Below are 22,252 nucleotides of genomic sequence, written 5' to 3'. Positions count from 1 at the left end.
GCACAGGTGTACGTTCCGTTTTCCCAGCACTGTCATAAAGATCCAGTTCACAGCTCTATACCTCAAGGAAGAGGTGAAGGAAGAGGCACCTCCTTCTCCACCTCGGCCGCTCTACCCTCAGATATCACCGCTGAAGATCCACATTCCGGAGCCGGATCTCCGGAGCCTCATCAGCCCCCTTCCTTCCCCCACTGGCACTATTAGGTAAGTATTTTTGTTCTTGTTTGTAGGGCTGCTGCTGTTACTGGGGCGAACACTGCTTCATCATTTTGCCACCAAAATTCCTCACTGCTCTTCAGTTTGGGCCTTTATATGCTTGCTCAATATGAAGTTCACATTTAAATAGACTGTGGAGGTGAGTGGGTTGTAAGGGAACAGCCCTCACTTGTTTGTTTCGGTTAGTTTTTTTTCGGTTTTTGTTTTTTTTTCGGTTCACTTGATGTGTTTTGAAATTCGGTTCATTGATTAAACCAAAAAAAAAAAAATAGTCTCACAGCCCTGGAAACCTCCTCCTGCCCAGCAAAACGAGCACCTGAGCCCAGGCCTGGCCCAGCTGGGCCTTTCCAACCTCCCATCCCAAAGAACAAATCCAGCTGGGGCCTGTCTGGATTGCTGCCCCCCTGTTTAGATGTGCTAGGGAACTCCTCCTCCTGTATCTACTTAACGCCTTCCTGGGTCTTGCATATAGAGCAGGGGTGGTGCCCACTCACTCTCGCCTGGGTCCCAGTCCTTTTTAAATGGTGCCTGGAGGATGGCGCTGAAGTGAATGTATATAGTAAGGACCGGGACCTTGGGTGGGAGCCAAGTAGGCATCTCTCCTGCCCTTAATCATGCAGGACCAGAAAGGAGGTAATTGGGGACAGGAGTGGGATCTTCTTGGTCCTATCTAGGCAGAATTGGATTAGTTTTTTGGGGGCTGGGAGTGGAGCTCGGAGGGGCTGGAGGAGGGTCCCTGGATGTTCTTTGGTCCTAGGTTCATGTTTTGCTGGGCAACTAGTAGCCCTTTTATTTTTAATGCTACGAATACAAAAATACCTAAAAATTTTGGGGTATTTTTGTAGGAGGTCATTTTTGGGTTGTTCCATTTAGAACAAAACTATAATTTTTTGCATTTGTTTCAAATGAATGTTATATTCCTACTCACCAGTACAGGAAACTTGAGTATGGGTCTTCCATCTGCAAGAGTCTGGGCAAACCATGAAAGAGCTATGTTCAGTCCTAGTGAAGTCTTTTGCCACTTGGTGCATGAATATATAGCAGCAGCATTTGTATTAGTACGTCCTCTCCAGTACTCTTTTAATGCTTTGGTTTTTATAATTTATAAGTTTGCTTTTATTCTTTAACTATTTAGATTTATATAAAATCTAAAATCAAGTGTGTTCAGGCTTTCTGCTTTTAATACACTGTAATGATTACTTTTCAATCACTTCCCTAAACTAAGCAGTATTTTTACTTAAATTCTACAAAATGTTGTATGCACCCTCCCCTTCCTTTGCTCATTTTGCCCTCTTAAATCCCCAGCTCTTGCTTCTGCTGATGGTGCCACCTCTTGTCTGGCTTGCATTTTCTGCCCCTTGCAGCTCTTCAGTTGCACAAGGGCTTGTCAGACAGTGGGGCTTGTGCTCTCCTGCCTCCCACTGGTTCCGCTGCAGAGCGGTTCTTGCTCTCGGTGCCTCCATGATTGGTGCTGCCTGGTTTCTCCTGCTGACTCCAGCTGCTTGCCACCTCTATCTCCGGCTGTGTGCAGCTTCTTGACGAGCTTGAACCCCATGATTTCCTTATTCCCCCAAACATTTTTGTGAGCACAGTGTGAGAGGATCAGGGCAGGGGAGCTCTGTTGGGGGTCCCTACATTTTAACGTGGTGTGAGAGCCTGGGTATTTTCAATGGTGGCGCCATTATTATGGAATAGTTTGCCATTAGTTGTTGGTCAAGAGAAGGATTATTTGAAGTTTAGAAAACCGGTGTAAACACGGCTGTTTTAAAACATTTTATAAGTGTGATGTGGCAGTGAGACTCCATAATAGCAGAATAATTTCTATTTTGCGTATTGAATGTTTTATTTTGTGCTGTATTTTATTATATGCCGCTTTGATTGGCATTGCTCAGAAAGAGGTGTGTGTAAGACAGGAACCATGCGGCTGAAATTCACTGAGAGCCGGGTGGAACCAGAGTAGAAGTGGCAAATGCTGTGCAGCGTTACAGTTGAGAGAAGGTGCGCAGAGTCCTCTTTGTAAGAGCTTGTGCGGCGAGACCCACAGAAAAGGTCTGAAGCAGCAAGGGCGGGGGTTTGACAGTGGTGGGGGTTGACTGTGTTGTATCAGTGTTGATCGGATAAACACCGGTTCTCACTTTTTCCCACTGCCATTCCCTCTCCCCCCCCAACTTGGGAGTGTTTTGTTGCTACTTATTTAAACCCAAAAAGCAGGTGCCCTGTGTGATTATGGTCATAACTACATCTGTCATTAAATTGCATTCAGCACTGATTGAGGAAATAAAAACCTTAGAGACTTTATTTTAAGGGCTTAAAGTGGTAGGAATGTACAGAATGCTTTATAAATGTAAAAATGTATTTTAAGTGTTTGGGTTTTTAAATGTATTAATATTGTCAAGAAAAAAACTTAGTAAGATGCAAGAGAATCTTTAGCTTGTCTTAAGTTTGGGTTTCCTTTTCTAAATTAAAATGTATTTTCAAATATTGCTGCTGAGCATTTCATGCTTGCTGGTCTGGTTGAAATTGAACTGCTTCTGCTCAGGATCCTGGGTGTGGAGGCAGGGTAGGGAGGCTCAATCTAATGTAGTATTTTCTTTTGGACCCTTGAGGGAAGAAACTCACATTTTGCCTGAAAACTGTAAAACAAGTTAGATGCCACCATGGTGTTTTCCGACTAGACTGATGGAGGATTCTGCATACTCTTGCAATCTGTAAGATTGGAATAATACTTTTTACCCCAGTTCTTGGTCTTTTTCCTCTGCTGTGTATGAACCAGAGAAATAAGAACATAAGAAATTGCCATACTGGGTCAGACCAAGGGTCCATCAAGCCCAGCATCCTGTTTTCAACAGTGGCCAATCCAGGCCATAAGAACCTGGCAATTACCCAAAAACTAAGTCTATTACCGTTGCTAGTAATAGCAGTGGCTATTTTCTAAGTCAACTGAATTAATAGCAGGTAATGGACTTCTCCTCCAAGAACTTATCCAATCCTTTTTTAAACCCCGCTACACTAACTGCACTAACCACATCCTCTGGCAACAAATTCCAGAGTTTAATTGTGCATTGAGTGAAAAAGAACTTTCTCCGATTAGTTTTAAATGTGCCCCATGCTAACTTCTATTATCCGAAAGTGGGAGATGAAAACTAAAAGTATTAGCGTTAGCCAGTAAAGATTAATATGTAGAAATCGAAAACCAAATTTTTACAAGCAATATAACAGTTTAAGTTACTATTGTGTGAGCTGTAAGGAACTACTATGTAATGGAAGATGAAGTAATTGCAGATAATGAGCTATAGGTCCAGGGAAGACTATATAAGAGAGTAAGGAGGGGTAGAAGGGTGTGTAGGGAGGGAGAGAACTAAACATTTGAGATTCTTACTGAGCTTTAAGCTGCAGGCAATGGCTAATTTCTGCTATCAAATGCTGGGCTCTAGGCAAATCATTTCTGCAGAGAGCCCTTCCTCCTAGGCAGACTGATGATAAAACTTAGGGGACTTTTTTCTGTGTTTTCTTTTTCAGCCCCAATACAAAGGCACAAAATAATACAAAAAACAGGCAAGGAATATACTTAGCCCAGATATTATAAATAAGCAGACAATTTCACTGAATTCCTAGCTGCCTGTCACAGGAAGACCTGCAGACAATGGCTAATTTCTGCTATCACATTGAGGTTAATGATCAGTTCATGCTAAGTTTCATGAGGCATAGACACCAATTAATGTTATACAACTCTGCTTTGCCAGCTGCTGTTAATCCTGTTGGGCATTAGAGGAAATGTTTTTTTGGGGTTTTTTTTTTAAGTATCAAATATTTTTCCAAACATGCAGCCGTGTCTCCTGGATAAGTGTGGTGACTGAAGGGAGGGGTACATTTGTTTTAGTTTCTGCTTCTCTTGTCTTTTGTTAACCGAACACACTCTGGTGTGGCTCTGGTTTTTGAAGTCTGATTGAAATTGAATTAGCTTGGGGTTTTCATGGAAGTAGAATGATTTGGTTACGAAAATAGTTTAAAACTTATGGTGGTGATTGTGAATATATTCAGGAGGTTGGCACTGCACAGAGGTGGAGAAACTAAAAGACACCCAGGGTTTCAATTTTGGTTTTCATCTCCTGTGCTATGCTGAATTCTTTCTGGTAGGGACGGCGCACCATCGGGCTTGCTCTGCGCAGCTCTGGCTGCCATAGTCGGCGCACCATCGGGCTTGCTCTGCGCAGCACTGGCTGCGCACCATCGGGCTTGCTCTGCGCTGCACTGGCTGCCGTAGACGGCGCACCATCGGTCTTGCTCTGCGCTGCACTGGCTGCTGTAGACGGCGCACCATTGGGCTTGCTCTGCGTAGCACTGGCTGCCGTAGATGGCGCACTACAAATAATGTTTATTATTTCAACTAACCCTGCAGTTATTTGAAGTCAGAGAGTGTGGTATGGTGAGGAACCTTTTTGCAAAAGGTTAATAATGCTGCTTTGCCCAGTTTGGTTTGGCCTCTCATCATTGTCTCAGCAGTATTATGTACTTTTAAATTCATCTAATAGGAAAGCTTTGCAGAATTCTTTCCTTGAACTGGGACAGAGTCTTTTCCCCAGTGCTATCTGCCATGGGCTTAAAATTATTCTCGTATGTTTTCACTTCACAAACCTGTCTTCCCCCCCCCCCCCCCATTTGTGTATAAGGAAGTGAGGTTAAGGATTATAGAATACAAGTGTGGCATAAGGACACGGTGCCATTCCCCATGACTTGTTTATTGAAAGCAGTAGTAAAGGGGCCTGATCTGTATCTTTATTACAGGTCTGCCCATAAAGCAGGGTTATAAGTGGTGGTAAATACTGATTCAGGTTAAACACAAAAGTAGTATCCGCGGCTTCAGCTAAAGTTACTTTCAGAACCAGAAAATGTGGCAGTATGTTTAGAAAATTCCTGAAACCTCTAAAGATAAGATAAAAAAGATGAACTGAAGCAGAATGGTGATGGTTTGAAGAAGAGGAGTAATGCTGCTGCTTTAAACGTAGTAAATGACAGCAGAAAAAGGCCAAAATGGCTTAACTGGGATTTATCGATATTGAGTTATTCAACAGTAAGAGGCTATTGATATTCCAGTCTGAATCATTAAAATACAATGAAAAGTCGCCTGTGACGTGTGCTAGGTTGTTTTTTTATACTGTTGTAATAGTTTTTGCTGCCCAGGTGTCCTATTGCTTGACTGCTTGCACAAACGATGCTCTTAAACTGTAAGAAACCCTCTCACCTTTGTATCGTCTACATCAGATGGGCCTTGCCTTTACACTAACCTCTTTCCTTATAGATAGTTTTGCAACATAAATAAGTTTTTTAATTCTCGGTCGCTGTTAACCCGTTCTGCACGTAGAGAGTTTTGGGCTGAGCCCGTTTTGTTGTTTTTTTTTTGTGTGTGTTCATGCTTGGCTAAGGCTGCAGCGGGCTTGGTGGACGGTAGCCCTCTGAGGAATGCCTGCAAGGGAAGAGTCTGGGCTGCGGGCCCAGCTGCCTTTCACTTGCTTTGAGATTGTTTTCATGAGCTCAGCTCTGGGGTGAGTGCCCTCCCTCTCTGCCACAGGGTTCACTTTCCTAATTTGGTGTGTGTTTCTCTTGCTTTTCTCTAATTGGCTGGTGGAAGGGGGTTGTGGTTTGGAGGGGTTTAGTTTCCTTTTTGGAAACTGTTTCACGCGCCCCTCCCTTTTTCTGCTGAAGCTTTTGTGTTGACTGTGGTTAGGAGGCTGGGGTGTGGGGGGCGTATATAAATCTGCAGGCAGCAAGCATGGAAGGAAAGTTACAGCACTCCCCTCGCTGACCCTGCCTTTTTTTTATTCTGACTTTCCTATCCCTGCAGATTCTGCACTGCAGATTTTGTGAGCGCTTTTTATTTCGTTTCCAAGAAAAGCAGTGCCTGGGGGAGTAGGAGAGAGGAAAACAAGCTCTAGAGCACAAACCAAGGGCCTAATGTAAGGTGGAGCATGGTAAAACTGCTGAAATTCTGCACACAATCCTCTAACATGGTAAAAAAAAAACCCCAAAAAACCCTTAACTCCCGATCCAGTAAGCAAACGGTATGGTAATGCATCTGGAGATCAAAAGCATACAAATTTCTGTTGGTGGGCTCTGCTTTTTGCAGAGGCTGAGTGCACATCTTAACTCCAGCAGGAAAAAGGAATTTCTTGGACTCGTGGTTTTTTTATGAGCACTAAGAACCAGCAGTTTTGGGGCTAATGTAATAAACTGTTAAAATCCTGCCCTAAAATTCAGCGCACAGTTTCTTAATGCACATGCTAGCAATTTCTTTTAAGTCCCAGTGCAGTAGGCTAATTAATAATGAATTGGGAGTTAAAAGGAAAAAGGCACAGAAACCCGCAAATGTGCATAAAGAAAATGTTTAGTGTGCGCTTATATAAGAACATGATTTGTGCACATGGCGTGGAGATGTAGCCTAGCGGTTAGGGCAGTGGCAAAGAAACAGAAAAATGAAGGCTTCAGATCTTGCTGCTGCTCCTTGCAACCTTGGGCAAATCCAGTCAGTCTCCCTTGCCTCAGGTACAAACTTAGGGTCTTATTTACTAATACGTTTTCGCATAGACGGAATTGGGGAAAAAGCCTTAGTAACTAGGCCTTTAGATTTGGGACAGAGAAGATAACCTGCTGTTCCAGAATGTAACTTGGCCTAGCTACCAATAAAAAGGCATCGGCTAACTATAAGCAAATTTACTCCTCCCTCCCAAAATAAAAAAAAAAAAACCAACTTTATGCACAGTAAAGGTAAAATCCTGACACTAGGTCTCGCACTAGAACTCCATCTTCTGCCCATAGCCTGACATTGACTCTGGAAACTTTACTCCATCTCGGACTAAGCGCTAAGAAAACCCAAGGTAAGCCAGAGTTCCTCTCTGCATCGGGGGATAATAGCCAATACCATCATTTGCATAGGACTTGCACTAGAGGCTGCTAACCCTGTGCACACACTGTGTGCATTTTATTTTTGTGCAGAACTCCTTGCTGCGTCAGCTGTAAGGTATGTTTACAAAAACTGTGTGCACAACTGCGAGTTGTATGCTCAGCAAAGCGCAACTTCATATTACGTCTGCCCCCAAATGTCCATGATCTTTTAAGAACTTTTAACTTTTTCTAGAACTTCTAACTGTGCCTCACTGAGGATACTCAGATGCCAAGGTGCCACCCGTCCACATGAGAGGCCCCCTTCAGTCTCGTCTCTTCTGCAGAGCCCACCGGTCATGGTTCTTAACCAATCGTCCTTCCAACATTCTTTCCCAGGCCAAGGTGAACAAGCACTGCACGGTTTGGACTGGAAGAGAGACTTCGCCTTCCACCTGGAGCAGGCTAAAGCCCATAGAACGTCCCACCTAGTTTTTGTGTTTTTTTTTTTTCTTTTGACACCAACAAAGTGTGGATTTCCATTGCTAAACAAACTTTATCCAATTGTCTGGCGTCTCCTATTATGCCCAGACGGGCCTGAACGTGATGAGCCATGTCAAGGCTCACTCCATGCAAGCCGTGGCAGCATCAGTGGCTCACTTATGATTGCTCCCTCTGGAGGAGATCCACAAGGCTGCAATGTGGACTTCTCACCACGTGTTCACATCTCACTGCTGTTTGGACAGGGACACCCAGTGCCACAGTAGCTTTGGCTAGTCTCTCCTTAGGAATTTATTTATTTATTTTGAGATGTGGAATTCTACTCCATTCCCCTCCTAGGGCCTGTAGTTTTGCTTTGTTCCAGGCTGCTCCTCATATTTAAGGCATCAAATGGGGGAAAAAATGTTGGCGTGTTGGGCATGCCCCCTTAAGGCACGGTCTAAGTTCTAGAAACCTTCATATAAAAGTTCTGGGCTGCGCTGCATTGCATGATGTCACCCAAGTGACACCTGTCACCTGTCTTCTAACAGGTAAGTAACTCATTTTTGCAGAAGAATAAGCTTTGCTGTAATCTTTAAAGCATGAGCTTATAGACTTTTTTTAAACTAACTTTCCATATAATCCCAGTGAAATCATTGAAACACTCTGCATTTTTAACTGGGTGGCATGCTGTTGTTGGGTTTCTCATTTTAATTCTAGGCTGGGAACTGCCCTCTGACTTTAGAGAGCGTTGCACGTATTGCTTTTTCAGATCTTTCTCATCCCGTCCACCTCATAAGTCTGTGTGAGGGTGTTCAGCAAAGTAAAACAGCAGTTTCTTAATGACTGTTGCCTAATCATTTCCTGCCCTCTATGAATTAATGTACACATGGCTTTCAGGAATTTTTCTTTAACTTTCGAGAGATGGTACTTAAAAATGCAAGGCCATAAGGTGCGTGAGTTGATAGACAATAATTTGGTTCAAGAATTCAGCCAACTAGTAAATCTTAAAATTTACATGTGCTCAGTACTGCTCTGCTTTCGATCATATCCTAATGTGCTTTATAGTTTTTAAATACTTCAGAAATGTGTGTGGCTGCCAGTATTGATACCACTATCGCTACTGTCGCCTAACTACAATTGTTAAGAGTCGTCACATCATGATTCCCCTTACACATGTTAAGTACACCACCCAGAGAATGCACCAGCTGTTCCTGCTCTTTACTCTTGCCCAAAGTGGTTTTCAGGCTTTTGAAACTCTGCCAGTCTATGTTTTTGGGATTTGGGGAAGTTGATAGGACTAAAAATATGCCCAGGGATTTGATGATCAGATTTGTGCATATCTTTCCCCACAGACTCGATTCACACAGATTGGTGCAAAAATACCTGTAGACCATAATTATAGGTCAGATTTTACCTTTGAAATTGAGCTTGTGGGGAATCCTCAAATTGCCCCCATGATATGGCTTGTGAGCTTGATTGGTCCTTCCCATAGTGAACAGACATCTCTCTCTTCGTGGTTCCACCTTATCACACATCTTTGGTCATCGTCTTGCAAGTCGTATTTTTTCGTTTATCATATCGAGCATAATTTTCAAACTGTGGAGGCAGCTTGAATGTAAACTTTACCGCAGTGTTTAAAGGGACACCACGCAGGTACTTTACCTCTTAAAAATGTGCGTAACGTTTATGTGTAAAAACCACCTGCTCTCTGTGTGGGTGGAAAATAGCATGTGCGCTCCTGAAAATGTCGTGTACACCTGCTGTTTTTCTCCTGCAGCCCAAACACCCTCGGAGTAATACTGCTTTTTAACATGGTTAAAATCTGTGTGCTTTGTGAGCCCCACCCATGCTTTTAACAGGTGAATCGCTGTTTTACTGTGTAAATGACTTTGAAAATTGCCTTCTGTTTAAATCTGTGTGAAAGAGCACGTAGGATTTTCTGTGGTTTCATGATGAAGAGAGGGCACCTGTTAGCTCACCATGCCTGTCCATCTGTCTGCCCCCACGTCTCGGGTGTACCTAATTTCTCTTACATGGCCAGCGGTTTTTTATTCGTTGGGGTCAGGGGACTGAAGTTGTGTGTTTCTGACTGGTGAGATGGTTGCTGTTTCGCACTTGTTTTGCTCTTTCAGATCCTGTTGTACTTATGCATGGGCCCTTGCACTCTCTACTTGATTGTGCAGAATATAGCAGGAGATGTTTCCTGTTAAATAAAACCCACATGTTTTACTAGATAAATTTGTTTCCTATCTCTTAGTGTTTCCTATCTCTTAGTGTTATGAAAATAAATGCTAATTCTCTTTGCAGGTTGTACAGAGGGAATCTGGTTTTCTCTGTATATTCTGGTGACAACAGCTGGGCATTAGTGAATTCCTTGTGCCTTTTTCCACATCCTTGAACCATAACTGAAATTTTCGGAGGGCAGAGGGGCTTCCTGCTCTCTGTACATGCACAAATTTGTGTAAAGCAATGTTTTGCTAAGCTTTTCAAACCAAAAGGTTCAGCGGTGAATGTGTGTAGTCCGCATACTGTCCATGGCTGAAGTGTATGAAGGCATTTTAGATATATTTTTACACTTGGAGCTTGAGTGGTGATGGCACCTGCGGCCATATCAGGTAGCGTCTGCGTCTACCGTTTCGCTGAATTCACGCCCGCGGTGAGTTATAGTAAAATTCCTCCTGGTGAATTAGTACACAAATCCATCCTTGAGCTCTTCTGCTTCAGTTGAATGTACCAGCAGCTGCTGCTGTTAGGATAGGCTGGAAAGCAGATGGAGGCATTCAGAGAGCTGGAGATACTTTGGCTGCCTAGTTCAGAGGTGGCGAGCTCTGGTGACTTTCACAGTGAATATTCATCAGACATATACTGGTATCTGAACACAGGCGTGGGAAAATATTTTACAAACTTGGACACCGGTTTTAGGAGCCGGGGGAAAAGAAGCCTTTGTAGCTTATTTTTAAAAAAATTGTCCTGTTTTACTCTTGGCTTTATTTGCTTAGGTTTTGTATTTGCTCGTTTTGCTTTGTTGTGATTTTCTTTTATCTGCCCCTTCTCTTGGGTGGCCCAGCAGCAGGGGGGGGGGGGACAGCTCTAGGAGCAGAGGATCTTCTGCCTGCCCCTCATTCACCTGCCTGGGCCCAGCCTCTGTCCTGCCCACCTGCCACTGATAACGTCCGCTGGCTGCCGCCGGAAGCAACTCTCCCAGACACAACTCTCTTTTTTGGGTTTCTTTTATTAAAGGTGATTCATTCACAGGACCAAATCGTGTGCTCACAGATAAACAGCAGGAAGTATGAGAAGAGACTTATTCCAAAGACTTAATCCAAACTCTTCCTGGTCTACTCTACACAGACTGGGCTAAGGCAGAAACTTTCAGGACAATAAATGTCTCTTCCTTGGGCAATATTTTGGAGACCTTAAGCAATGAAGATGTCATGGTAGCAATCCCAGATGCTGAAATACTCTCTAGAAATGGAAAACATGCAGCACTGTGTATAACCTTAGCAGAAAATAGCTTTTTTTAATTTAACCATTAATTTATTAAAATATTCATTACTTTCCATTAAAGTTATTTTCTTTCTAATTTAGGATTTGGAATGTGCCAGCGAACTGCTGGTTCCCTCCATGCTGGCGTGAGTGCCCTTGGGGATCTGCCTGATGGGCTCAGCTGGGTCAGAGAGTAGATGGACATGGGCCAGTTAGAAAATAACTCATGTATTTCCTCCTTAGGATGTGTGCTGCTTATCCGTGAAACCGTGATAATCTCACGTCGGTATTTCACTAAGATTTGGTGGTTCCCCCATTTACCCTGAGTCATGGGGTTGCAGTAGAGCTCCTGACAGGAAGGCGACTCCATACCCTGGGGGAGATGGGGAGTGTTTCACCCCGTGTTTAATCTGTAAAGAAATCCAAGACTGATCTTACACCATTATACTTAATTTTCAGCTCTGACTTTTCACTCACCCCTGTTAAATTTTGTTGTGCGACATTCAGCAAAATTTAGCTACGTGTACGGACACACACACACAGCAGAAAAAAAAGCATTAGACAGTGCAAGACAAAACACGTTAGCCGTAAGTATGTGCTTCATCTGATAGCTTTATTGGTCCTGGGAGTTCTTTTTGGCCTTTTCAAAAGGTATCTCAACCTACGAAGGCTCCAATTATAATGACAAATGATTTGTGCACTGGAAAATAAAATAAAATCCACCTAGAAGAAAGTGAAACCTCAGCACCGGTGATTTCTCTACGCTGGAGTTCAGTTTTCTCCTGTGCCTCTATTTTTCAATTCTGTAATAGCTTTTTCTGTGTAGCCTCCTGTGATGTCACCTTGCTTGCGAGATCTTTCCTTCTCATTGACTTACAGAGCCATCTTGTGGCCAAATTCCCTTTTTTTTTTTTTCTTTTTTTTTTTTTTAAGGCTCAGATACATTTGTGACAAGTTAGTAGTAGTCTGGGGATTCTTAGGTAAGGTCTTGTGTCACTGAGTACAGGATACTAAGCCTTGGGTTGCTCCCGGTGATGCTTTTTTATTTCTGGACAAACAATTATATGAGAAAATGTGTTAAACATAAAACAGCTACAAATTTCAAAACTACATTTGTACTAAAGCTTTATAACTTGATTCATTTTTTGTACAAGTTGCATGTAAGAGAGAAGCAGAAACTTAGAATTTATTTTTTTTTTCTGGTGGTCAAGGAGCACTAACAATGATTATAAAGATCAGAAGAGAACTGTTCAGGCGGATGTGCAATATGAGTTATCTAAATATATTTGTCCTTGAGTTGTTATCCCATTGCCTCTCTCTCTTCTCGGCAGCGTTCCAAACTCCTGCCCGGCCAGTCCCCGTGGCGCGGGGTCCTCAGGATATCGCTTCAGTCGCAACATTGCCTCAGACCTGCAGCTGGCCGCAGAATATGCAGCAAAGGCTGCATCAGAGCAGCAAGCTGATACATCTGGCAGGGACAGTCCAAAGGTCAAGACACAATTTGCATACAGTAATTGCATGCAGCTCATTAGTAAAGCAAGCAAGGGCACCATTAATACGCACCAGCCTGTGCGGCTTTCTGGAGTCAACCAATTTTGATTTCCCAACTGTATTTTGAGAAGAAGTGTTGAAATAGAAAAGTGGGTACAGGAAAAGGTCTAATTCTGCTCTTAATTATGTGAAAGAGGGTTATTTATGTATTTATTAATGGGGAGCATTTGGAGTTTCTGATCCTGCTAGCATTTTTTATCTTTCAGCTCGGAATAAGTGAGAGAAAAGAGCAGGGTGTTCTCACATCCCTTCCTAAAAAAAAATAAAAGCATTATCCTGCTAATGTGCTTGCTCAACTTGTATTATTATTATGGCCCTCCTAAAATGTTGTCCTATTTTTCCTTTTTCTCCATAGGATGAATCCAAGCCACCATATTCATACGCTCAGCTAATAGTACAAGCTATCTCCTCAGCTCAGGATAGACAGTTAACACTAAGTGGCATCTATGCTCATATCACCAAGCATTACCCGTATTACAGGACTGCTGACAAAGGCTGGCAGGTAAGTCCATACATTTTTAACAGCTTAATATTTTCAACCTGTCGTACGTGAGGTGAAGCCCCTACCCCAGCATCTTGGAAGAGCGCCGGATTAGTACTTCCAAAGTGTAATAATCCAGTTAGGTCTTTACCTCTTGCAGAATTCCATCCGGCACAACTTGTCCCTGAACCGCTACTTTATCAAAGTCCCACGCTCCCAGGAAGAGCCTGGAAAAGGTTCCTTTTGGCGTATTGACCCTGCATCGGAAGTTAAACTAGTGGAGCAGGCATTCCGCAAACGGAGGCAGAGAGGGGTGTCCTGCTTTCGGACCCCTTTTGGACCGCTTTCCTCTAGGTAAAGGTATCTTACACTTAATATAAACGGAAAACGTCGCAGGGAGCCTCCTGCTGTAGCAGGCATGGGACTATTGTTGCACTGCTTAGCCTACGCATGGAAATGTTAAAAACAGAAGATGCGATAGACTTGCATGTATTGATGCCTAGAAAATGAAAACGTTCAGCTTTTATGGGGAGTCTGGAAAACAAATAGTACCACATAAGTAGGGAGTTTAGGAAGAGTGAGATATCTGAAAGTTACAATGTTGCATTGGATGTTTGTTTACACATGTCTGTGTTTTAGGCATGGGAGAAGACAGTCCAGCTTCCACTAACTTCTGGTCCTCTATTCCAGCTGAAAACAGCTGTAGTTCCACTTGTTGCCCTGATAGGTGCTGCTTAGCGGGAGGTGTCCAGGTCTTACCCCCAGGGACTGGGAGTCCGACTTCTGCATTCGTTATAGTCTGAAAGAATAAGAAATGAATGTGGGCCTTCCCATGTCTTCTGCAAAGCCCTATTTACTCAGTGTAGTGTTCATTCTGATTATACATGTACATTTGGCATGAATCCATTCACTTCTTGTTTTTTTTTTTTTCTTCATGTTACATATTTTTTTTTTATTTCAGGAGTGCTCCCGCCTCCCCAACTCATCCAGGTCTGATGTCCCCTCGTTCTAGTGGCTTGCAGACACCTGAGTGCCTTTCTCGTGAAGGCTCACCTGTCCAGCATGACCATGATTTTGGATCAAAGCTAGCTTCTGTTCCAGAATATCGATATTCTCAGAGTGCACCTGGTAAATAATGCTCCATTTTGCAAGAGTAATGTGATGGAATGACAACATCCTTTAGTAGTGGGTAATGAGGCAGCCCAAGGGCTTAAATTCAGCCAGCGGTGTCTAGAGCTCTGCTTTGATAAATATTTTCACTAATGCTGGTAACACGAGCATTTCTCAGCTTCATGAGCTGGCTGTGCTGATCTTGTAGTGCATGAGACTATGAGTTTTGAGAATACTTGCTTGTAGTGCCCGTATTTTTCAGACAGGAAGAGTGGCGTTCAGTGGCACTGTGTGCTGGGGCGGGGGGGTTTCCAAAGGAGGCCTGTTTGCTTGGGGGACCCCCTTTCCTTCCCCCTTGCTTGGAGGTAGGATTTCATCAAGGAAGAGAGTTCTGGGAAGCAGTTTCTGAGAACTTAAGCCCTGGAAGACCCCATTTGTGCCTAGGAGAACACCTGGTCATGTATGCGCACTGAACCCCTTCTTTAGGGCTACTACTTGTAAAGCTGCTATGTCTTGAGTCTCAACTCTATTAATCCTTACAGTTCATTGGAAAGCCTTATGAAAAGGGTATTTCTCCTAGGCAAGCAAGGTGATAGCCCTCACACATGGGTGACATCATCAGATGGAGCCCAGCATGGAATACGTATGTCAGAGTTTCTGGAACTTTGACTAGGCACACTGAGCATGCCCAGCTTGTCATAATTCACACATCTATGAGGGGGTCCCTCTTCAGTCCCTTTTTCCCACGGAGCTTTTGCCTCCGGTTAAGTGAGCTCTTGGCTTTTTTTCCTTTAAAATTGCCTTTGGAAAATTTTTCACCAGATATTTTCCGGATTCTTTCAACGCAGATCCCTCCTGTAGGCTTCTTAGAGTTTTCGGCGTTCACGGTAAGTTTCTTTTTGCAGTTCCCCCGTGGTAGTGGTGCCTCAGTGTCCCCCTGGCTTCAAAGCCTGCCATTACCACTCACATATTACATTTTCTTTTTTTCCCGTTTGTCATGGCCTCAACCGGTTTTCATCGATGCCCCAGTGCCCAAAGACCATGTCCATCATGGACTCCCATGATGTGTCCTCCTCTTGGGGGCATCGCATGACTTTCGGGGTTGCCTCATGTGAGCGCCCAGATGACCCCTAAGGGACGTCACACTCGATAAGATGGAGAAACTCTTCGGGTCGAGGAAGTCCGAGCATCGGCGGCATCTGCACTGATAGAGCTGCACCGATGAACACTGCACTATCAACATCGGCGGGGCCTTTGGTTCTGTTGATGCCGCTGGCAGATAGGGGCACTGGAGACCAGCCCCTCTCTGTTTCTTCCAGGTCGAGGACATTGGGTTTGTTGTCATTGACTTTGGCAGTGGAGAAAGACTGGGCCGAGCACAGAGGGAAGCTGAGAAAGCATCGGCACAGGTCACCTTCGATGCATGGTGCCAGGCTCAGGGATGTGCCGGCTCATGCCATGATGCCCCCGAAGCTACCCTGAGGCAAGGAATGCCAGTCCTCCATCGATGCCATGAGTCCTCGACGGTCTCCACTGGTCCTGTAGGGCCCCATCCCCAGTCGAGTACAGTGAGGATAAGGCTCAGTATGACCCCTGAGGTGCTAGCTCAGCTGATGAAAGCTCCTTTGAGCCACTGCAATCCTGTGACCTGAAAGATCATATTTTTGGTGGTGGTCACCTCAACGTGCAGGGTCAACAAGCTCCAAGCCTTAGTGACTTATCCACCTTACACTAAGTTTTTTCATGACAGGGTGGTCTTGCATATGCACCCTAAGTTCCTGCCTAAAGTGGTAACTGATTTCCATCTTAACCAGTCTATCATCCTGCCAACATTCTTACCCAGGCCTCATTCGCACCAAGCCGAACGAGCACTGCTCAGTTTGGACCGCAAAAGAGCCTTAGTCTTCTATCTGGAGCCGACAGAAGCCCATAGACCGTCCACCCAACTTTTTATTTCTTTTCATAGGAATAGATTGGGAGTGGCCGTTGTCAAACAGACACTATCCAGTTGGTTAGCAGATTGCGTCTCCTTCTATTATGCGCAAGCGGGACTGCACCTTGGGAGTGATGTCAAGGCTTACTCTGTCAGCCATGGCAACGTCAGTGGCCCACTCATGAGCAGCTCCCGTGGAGGAGATCTGCAAGGCTGCAATGTGGAGTTCTCTCCACACATTCACATCCCATTACTGTTTGGACAAGGGTAGCTGATGCGACAGTAGATTCGGCCAGTCTGTCCTCAGGAATCTCTTCAAGGTGTAGAACCCAACTCTCCCTGCCTAGAGCCCATTGTTTAGGTTCAGGCTGTCTCCCCCCTCTGTTACCAACAGCACTGTGGTTGTTGTGCCCGTTGGCACCTGGTTGGTGTGCGTCTGTCCCCTTTTGTGTTGGGGAGCAGACTTTTAGCTAGGGATTCACCCATGTGTGAAGACTACCATCCTGCTTGTCTTAGGAGGAAGATGTGCTTACCTGTAACAGGTGTTTTCCTAGGACCAGCAGGTTGTTAGCCCTCAAGAAACCTGCCTGCCACCCCGCGGAGTTGGGTTTCTCCTTGTTTTCAGTTATATATAATTCTGTGTTATAAGACTGCAGAGGGACCCCGCGTGGACGTGTGGTATAGGGCACAGTCAAGGTTGCAGAAACTTCGACACAGGTTTTCCATGCCAGGCTCCATCTGGTGGTTTCACCCATCTGTGAGGACTAACGTCTTGCTGTCCTAGATCACCTGTTACAGGTGAGCAACTCCGCTGTTTCCAGCCTTGCACCCGCTCTCTAGCCAAATGCATGTGCAGTGTTTCTAATATAAATTAACAAAAAAACAATGCAACCCTCTGGTTTTCTGGGGGAGGGGGTTCTTTTCTTAAAAGGTTTTGAGATCATTGGAGCATCAGCGCGCACAGTGTTTGGCACTCCTGTTTGAATAATAATTTCATAAGTTCAAATGAAAGCTTCACTTGAAAGTGTCAGAATGAAGTGTCACTTGATTCCATATTTGGTTAACTCTTTATATGCGGAATAGACTGTTCTGTTTTTTTGTTTTGTTCCAGATTTTGTTTGTCATGAAGCAGCGACTGACATTGTTGCTTATGCAAATTAGATAGTGATAATTAGATGATCACCTATTTTTAATGCATTCTTATTTTCATCCTTCATGTATGCTAGCAGACATGTTTACAGTTACATGTAACTTCTGTAATACTTTCAGAATAACAAATATGTACACCTGTATTTGGGAGATGTGTGCAGAGTTATCCCTAGGCTTGGTGTAGCTGCATCTGCCTTCCAACCTAACACACAGGTTGGCCACAGCTGATGGCAAATCCTTCTCTATGGCTGGATCCTATGTGGAAGGAGATGCATTTCATTTGTAAAACTCTTTGCATGTAAATGCTAATTTCAGCTTGCTCTTGAAGTCTTTATTTTATCTGTTTTATCATTCTGCTTATGGTTGTAAAGCATTTTGAAATGTTTTCATAAGGGAAACTCGTTAAATATTCTATGTATACTTAGAATGCGTGCACACTTTGGGGTAAATTTTCAAAGGGTTATGCATGGAAAACAGCATAAGTATGAAGTCCCATACATGCTATTTTATAAACATGAAGAGCATGCATATATTTTCAATTTTGGGCACATTTAATGGCACAAAAATGGATCTGTTTAGGGGCTTTGTGGGCTGAGGTCAAAAAGAATGCACGAGCTGTTTTATAAGAAATGCACATGTATAAATTATAAATCATATTTGTACCATTTTACACATGCTAATTGACTAGCGAAAGTGAAATCAGACTTGTCTGTCTGCAGTTTTTGGGTAGAAGGTCCTGGCGAAGTACTGGAGGATTTGGGTGAACTGGCAGAGGTATCGGTAAAGAGATAGATGATTAAGTACATGCACAAGTATTTTCAAAATGGTATAAGTGCATACTTTAAAATGTACCTGCATCCATGTATAAATTAGTGTGTTTTTATGCATGGTTTTTTTTGTTCGTGAAATATATGCATGTATGTTTATAAAATAGGTAGAGGAAGTAAGCACTTGCATTGTAAATGTTAGTGCATAATGAAACACAAGTGCATACTTAAAAGCAGAACTGTGCTGCATTTTATAAATGGTGCAGCAACCCGCCGCAAGGTTTGGAAAATAATAGGAAGAATCTGTGCATGTCAGCTTAGGTACACAAATCCAGTACTGCAAATAGGTTTGAAAGTTAGGATCTCTTTGTGCTTGTGTGTATGCTGGTGCTATCTTGACATCTGAAGAAGGGATTTGAGTGGTCTCAAGCTCATGTGTACATCGTTATCTTTGGATAATTATTTTTGGTCTGAAAAAGAATCCAGATAAAATGACTAGATCAATTACTTTGTTAGAAACTTAGGAACATCATGGCAAAGAAAAGAGCGAATGGCCCATCTAGTCTGCCCAACCACTCCATCTATTTGGCTTTAAAATCCCTGCCACTCCCTCTGAGATCCTCTGCATCTACCCCATGCTTTCTTGAATTCAGATACTGTTCAAAGCGATTTGTATACAATATATACTCATCTCAGATGCAAAATACGAAGGTTCAAAGGTGTGATTCAAGTTTTTTTTTGTTTCTCAGTTTTTAAACTAATACAAAGTATGTTCTTGAACATTTCCTGACAGTCTGACTTGCCTTGAATTCTCGCTATCTTAGGAAATCTTTAGCATTGACTTCTACTTGAAATCTGCCAGCTGCTGGTTTTGCACCATGGAACGGCGTTGCTGAAAATGAGTGCTGTTCTAGTAAATGATGCTTATGAGTGAGAGGCCAGTGGCTTTAAATAATGACAGATAGAATATGCATACAAGTCTTGAATGGCTTTACTCTGTTTTTCTCTGTATATGCTCCTTATTGTGTGGTAGTTTTGTGATGCAGATGAGGTTCAGACTCTCTAACCCATTTCATGCTGTATCTTGACAGATTTGAACTGCAATCTCCAGAAGCAAAAAGCTGGTGGTATAATCCTCCTTGTAATCTTGTTGATTTTAAAGGGTGTTAACTGTAATAATGGTTTTGGTTTTTTTAGGGTCTCCTGTTAGTGCCCAGCCTGTCATAATGGCTGTACCTCCTCGCCAATCCAATCTAATGGCTAAGCCAGTGGCGTATATGCCAGCCTCGATAGTCGCTTCCCAGCAGCCATCTGGCCATGCAATACATGTCGTCCAACAGGCTCCCACGGTCACCATGGTCAGGGTAATGACCACTTCTGCCAACTCTGCTAACGGATACATAATTGCCAATCCAAGCACAACAGGAGGTGCCCACGAGATGCAAGGAACGGTGGTAGATGGCTTTAGGGAGGCAAGAGGTAGTTTGTTTAAATATTTCTTCTTGACAATAACTGCAATTTTTGTGCCTGTCCTCAACCGTTACACTGGATAAAATGGAGTACAGTAAAAGCTGTATTATCCAGCATCCATGGGGGCAGGGATGATTAATTCCCTCCCGACAGCAGCGGGGAAGGGTGTGAGGTTAGAGTGGCTGGAACGGATCAGAGAACAGCTATCCCTGATCTGTAATCCAGCCTCTCCCTTCTTGTCATTTCTGCTCTCCTGCCCCTTACAGGGAACAGGAGAGAGGGGTGAAGATGGGCTGGACATAGCCCAGAAAAAAAATAGCACCCACCACCCCGAAGGTGCAGCCTGCGTGATATACTGTTTAACAGAGCACTCTGAATGGTATAAAATGTCAGATAATGCTGCTTATACTGTATTTGGGACAAAACAAATGGTGCACGTTGACAGAAATAACATGGACTGTTGCCTTTCAAGAAGATTATCCACTAAATTCTCTGAAAATTAAGCAGTGCTTTACCTGCAGAATGGCTCTTTAGAAAATTGCATGACTGATGTGCACATACGATGTGCATGTGTGTAATTCTATGTTTTTATGTGCACAGGGAAGAGGTGTTCCGAGGGGGGTTGGAGTCTGGGTGGGGTTTAGACGTGTGAATACTTTTTGATTGTAAAAAGTATACATGTACACTCTAGGCAAAATTACATGCACCAGACAGCCGGTGGAATTGAATGTACACAGATTTGCTGGGATAATTTTCAAAGTGGACTTGTGCATTTAAGTTCACTTTGAAAATTGATGTAACTTGCATGCATATTTGCTGGCTAATTTATGCAGTGTTCCAGAATTACCCCAAAGATAACCCGTGTCCTTTACAAGTCTAGCCGCTGTTGCTTCACTAGACAGGAAGAATTTAAATATGGTTTTCAGTTTAAGTTGGAGGAGTCTTTGAAACTTGAGCAGTTTGAATATGTTTCGGTGTCAGTGCCGCACTAGGGGTGTGATATTTCTGCCTTTGAGCCTCTCTTAGATAAATGAAAGGCTGATTTAGAATTGCAATTGACTGGAGTTCAGTTTGCTAAATGTTTTGAGGATCCCTCATCACTTCCTCTAAGCTGTACACAAGAAATCCCGATGATATTTGAATTATACTGGCTTGTAGTCACAAATTTGAACTTGGTTTATAAAAAGAAAATTGCACAAAAAATGTTTGCCCACCCAGTCTTTCAAAAATGTGAGGGAACTTTGTTCCTGAGTTAGTATCTGTGTCTTTCAGAGGCATGCAGTATGTCACAATTTATTTATCTATATTGTTTTATAGACTAATATTTTGTCTGTCATACCGGTTTACAACAAATAAAGTAAAAGAGTACAAATATAAAATTTAACATTTACATCCATTAAAATTACCAAAAAATAATCAGATAATACATTACAGCAGATAAATAATAAAACACAATTAGAAAAATTAAAATAAAATTAAAATGAGATAAAAAGGACTAAGTAAAATCATAAAATTAAATGAAAATAAAAGTAAAATAAAACACAATGTCAGGCATGTCCAATCAAACTGGCTTCAGATATGTAAGCTTAAGAGGGGGGAACCCTTAGGACATTCTTTTTGGACATGCCCTAAGGTACAGACTTTTTGGAAAAGGACTGGGGATTACGATGAACGAATTTTGGGGAAAAATTAAATTAGCATGTGAAGGGATTGCTTTGGATGAACCATCCTTTCCAGGAGTTGTGTTTGTACATAAAGGCTGCTTTGGTGGGTAAGAAAGTAAAATTCTGTCAGCAGGGAGGGAAGGGGATCATGGCTCCTATTGGCAATAGAGGAATGCGTTGCATGATCATAAATCAAGATAGTCACCCCCAAGCAGGGGAAGGACGTTCTTTATTCAAAATCTAAATGATCCCTGCGATAAGGCCTGATGGGGTGCCGGGTTAAAGACATTACACTTTTGAGTGCTGTGGTAGAAGTCAGACTTATCCTGTGGATGCTCACGCTGGACTTACCCTGCGCTGCAATTGCCCATTTGGAACCGGGAAGAGAGCTGGGGAGGGTTTAGAAATCTCTCGTACACTTAGGAGATTGGGGTCACCTGGAGGGGGGGGGGGGCATAAAGTGATGAGTGCAATATTAAATGTGTAACCATTGGGGGGAGAAGGGGAAATGGGAGTAGAGTGGTCATCCTTGGGTGGGGAAAAAGGGATCATGAATGTTGAATTTAATCAAAATCTTGGGGGAGGAGAGAGTGCCCGAGCCCAAACCCTGAGTCTGAGTCCCTAGCAATGCCTCTGTTTACAGTTTACAGTAGGGCACTTGGGTATAACAGCGATACCTTTTACTCACCTACACTGTGTTCAGCTTAAAAAATGATTGTATTATATTCAAGATTGGGCATTTGTTCCCGCTTAATGATTCTGCTTCTGGAGTATCATGAGTGATTTCTTTCCTGTTTTTTCGTTTTGTGCCTCGGCAGGCATGGAGGAGAAGTCAACCATTGCGTTTGCTACAGTTCCTACTGCCAGCCGAGTCATCCAGACAGTAGCCAGTCAGATGTCCCAAGGGCTGCCTGGGCAGACGGTCACCATCCTTCAGCCAGCCACGCCCGTGACGCTTGGGCAGCACCAGCTTCCTGTCCGAGCAGTGACACAGAATGGGAAGCACGCCCTTCCCACCAACAGCATTGTTGCAAATACATTTGGTACGTTGTCTCTCTCAAACGCT

The 22,252-nt window shown here is 43.3% G+C and overlaps 1 protein-coding gene across 1 annotated transcript in view; it reads left to right on the top strand.

The window, feature by feature from the left end:
- The window catches only part of FOXK1 (forkhead box K1), a 64,353-nt gene that overhangs the window by 38,511 nt on the left and 3,590 nt on the right, over window positions 1-22,252 (top strand). The window contains exons 2-8 of the mRNA XM_029576334.1: window positions 7-204; window positions 12,393-12,549; window positions 12,968-13,114; window positions 13,254-13,447; window positions 14,055-14,221; window positions 19,250-19,531; window positions 22,005-22,229. Of these exons, the coding sequence (XP_029432194.1) occupies window positions 7-204; window positions 12,393-12,549; window positions 12,968-13,114; window positions 13,254-13,447; window positions 14,055-14,221; window positions 19,250-19,531; window positions 22,005-22,229 (1,370 nt within the window). The remainder of the gene's footprint in view (window positions 1-6; window positions 205-12,392; window positions 12,550-12,967; window positions 13,115-13,253; window positions 13,448-14,054; window positions 14,222-19,249; window positions 19,532-22,004; window positions 22,230-22,252) is intronic.

The sequence above is a fragment of the Rhinatrema bivittatum genome, chromosome 14, assembly GCF_901001135.1.
Source record: "Rhinatrema bivittatum chromosome 14, aRhiBiv1.1, whole genome shotgun sequence".
In the NCBI taxonomy this organism is placed as follows: domain Eukaryota; kingdom Metazoa; phylum Chordata; class Amphibia; order Gymnophiona; family Rhinatrematidae; genus Rhinatrema; species Rhinatrema bivittatum.
This window is presented reverse-complemented; position numbering and strand designations above follow the sequence as displayed.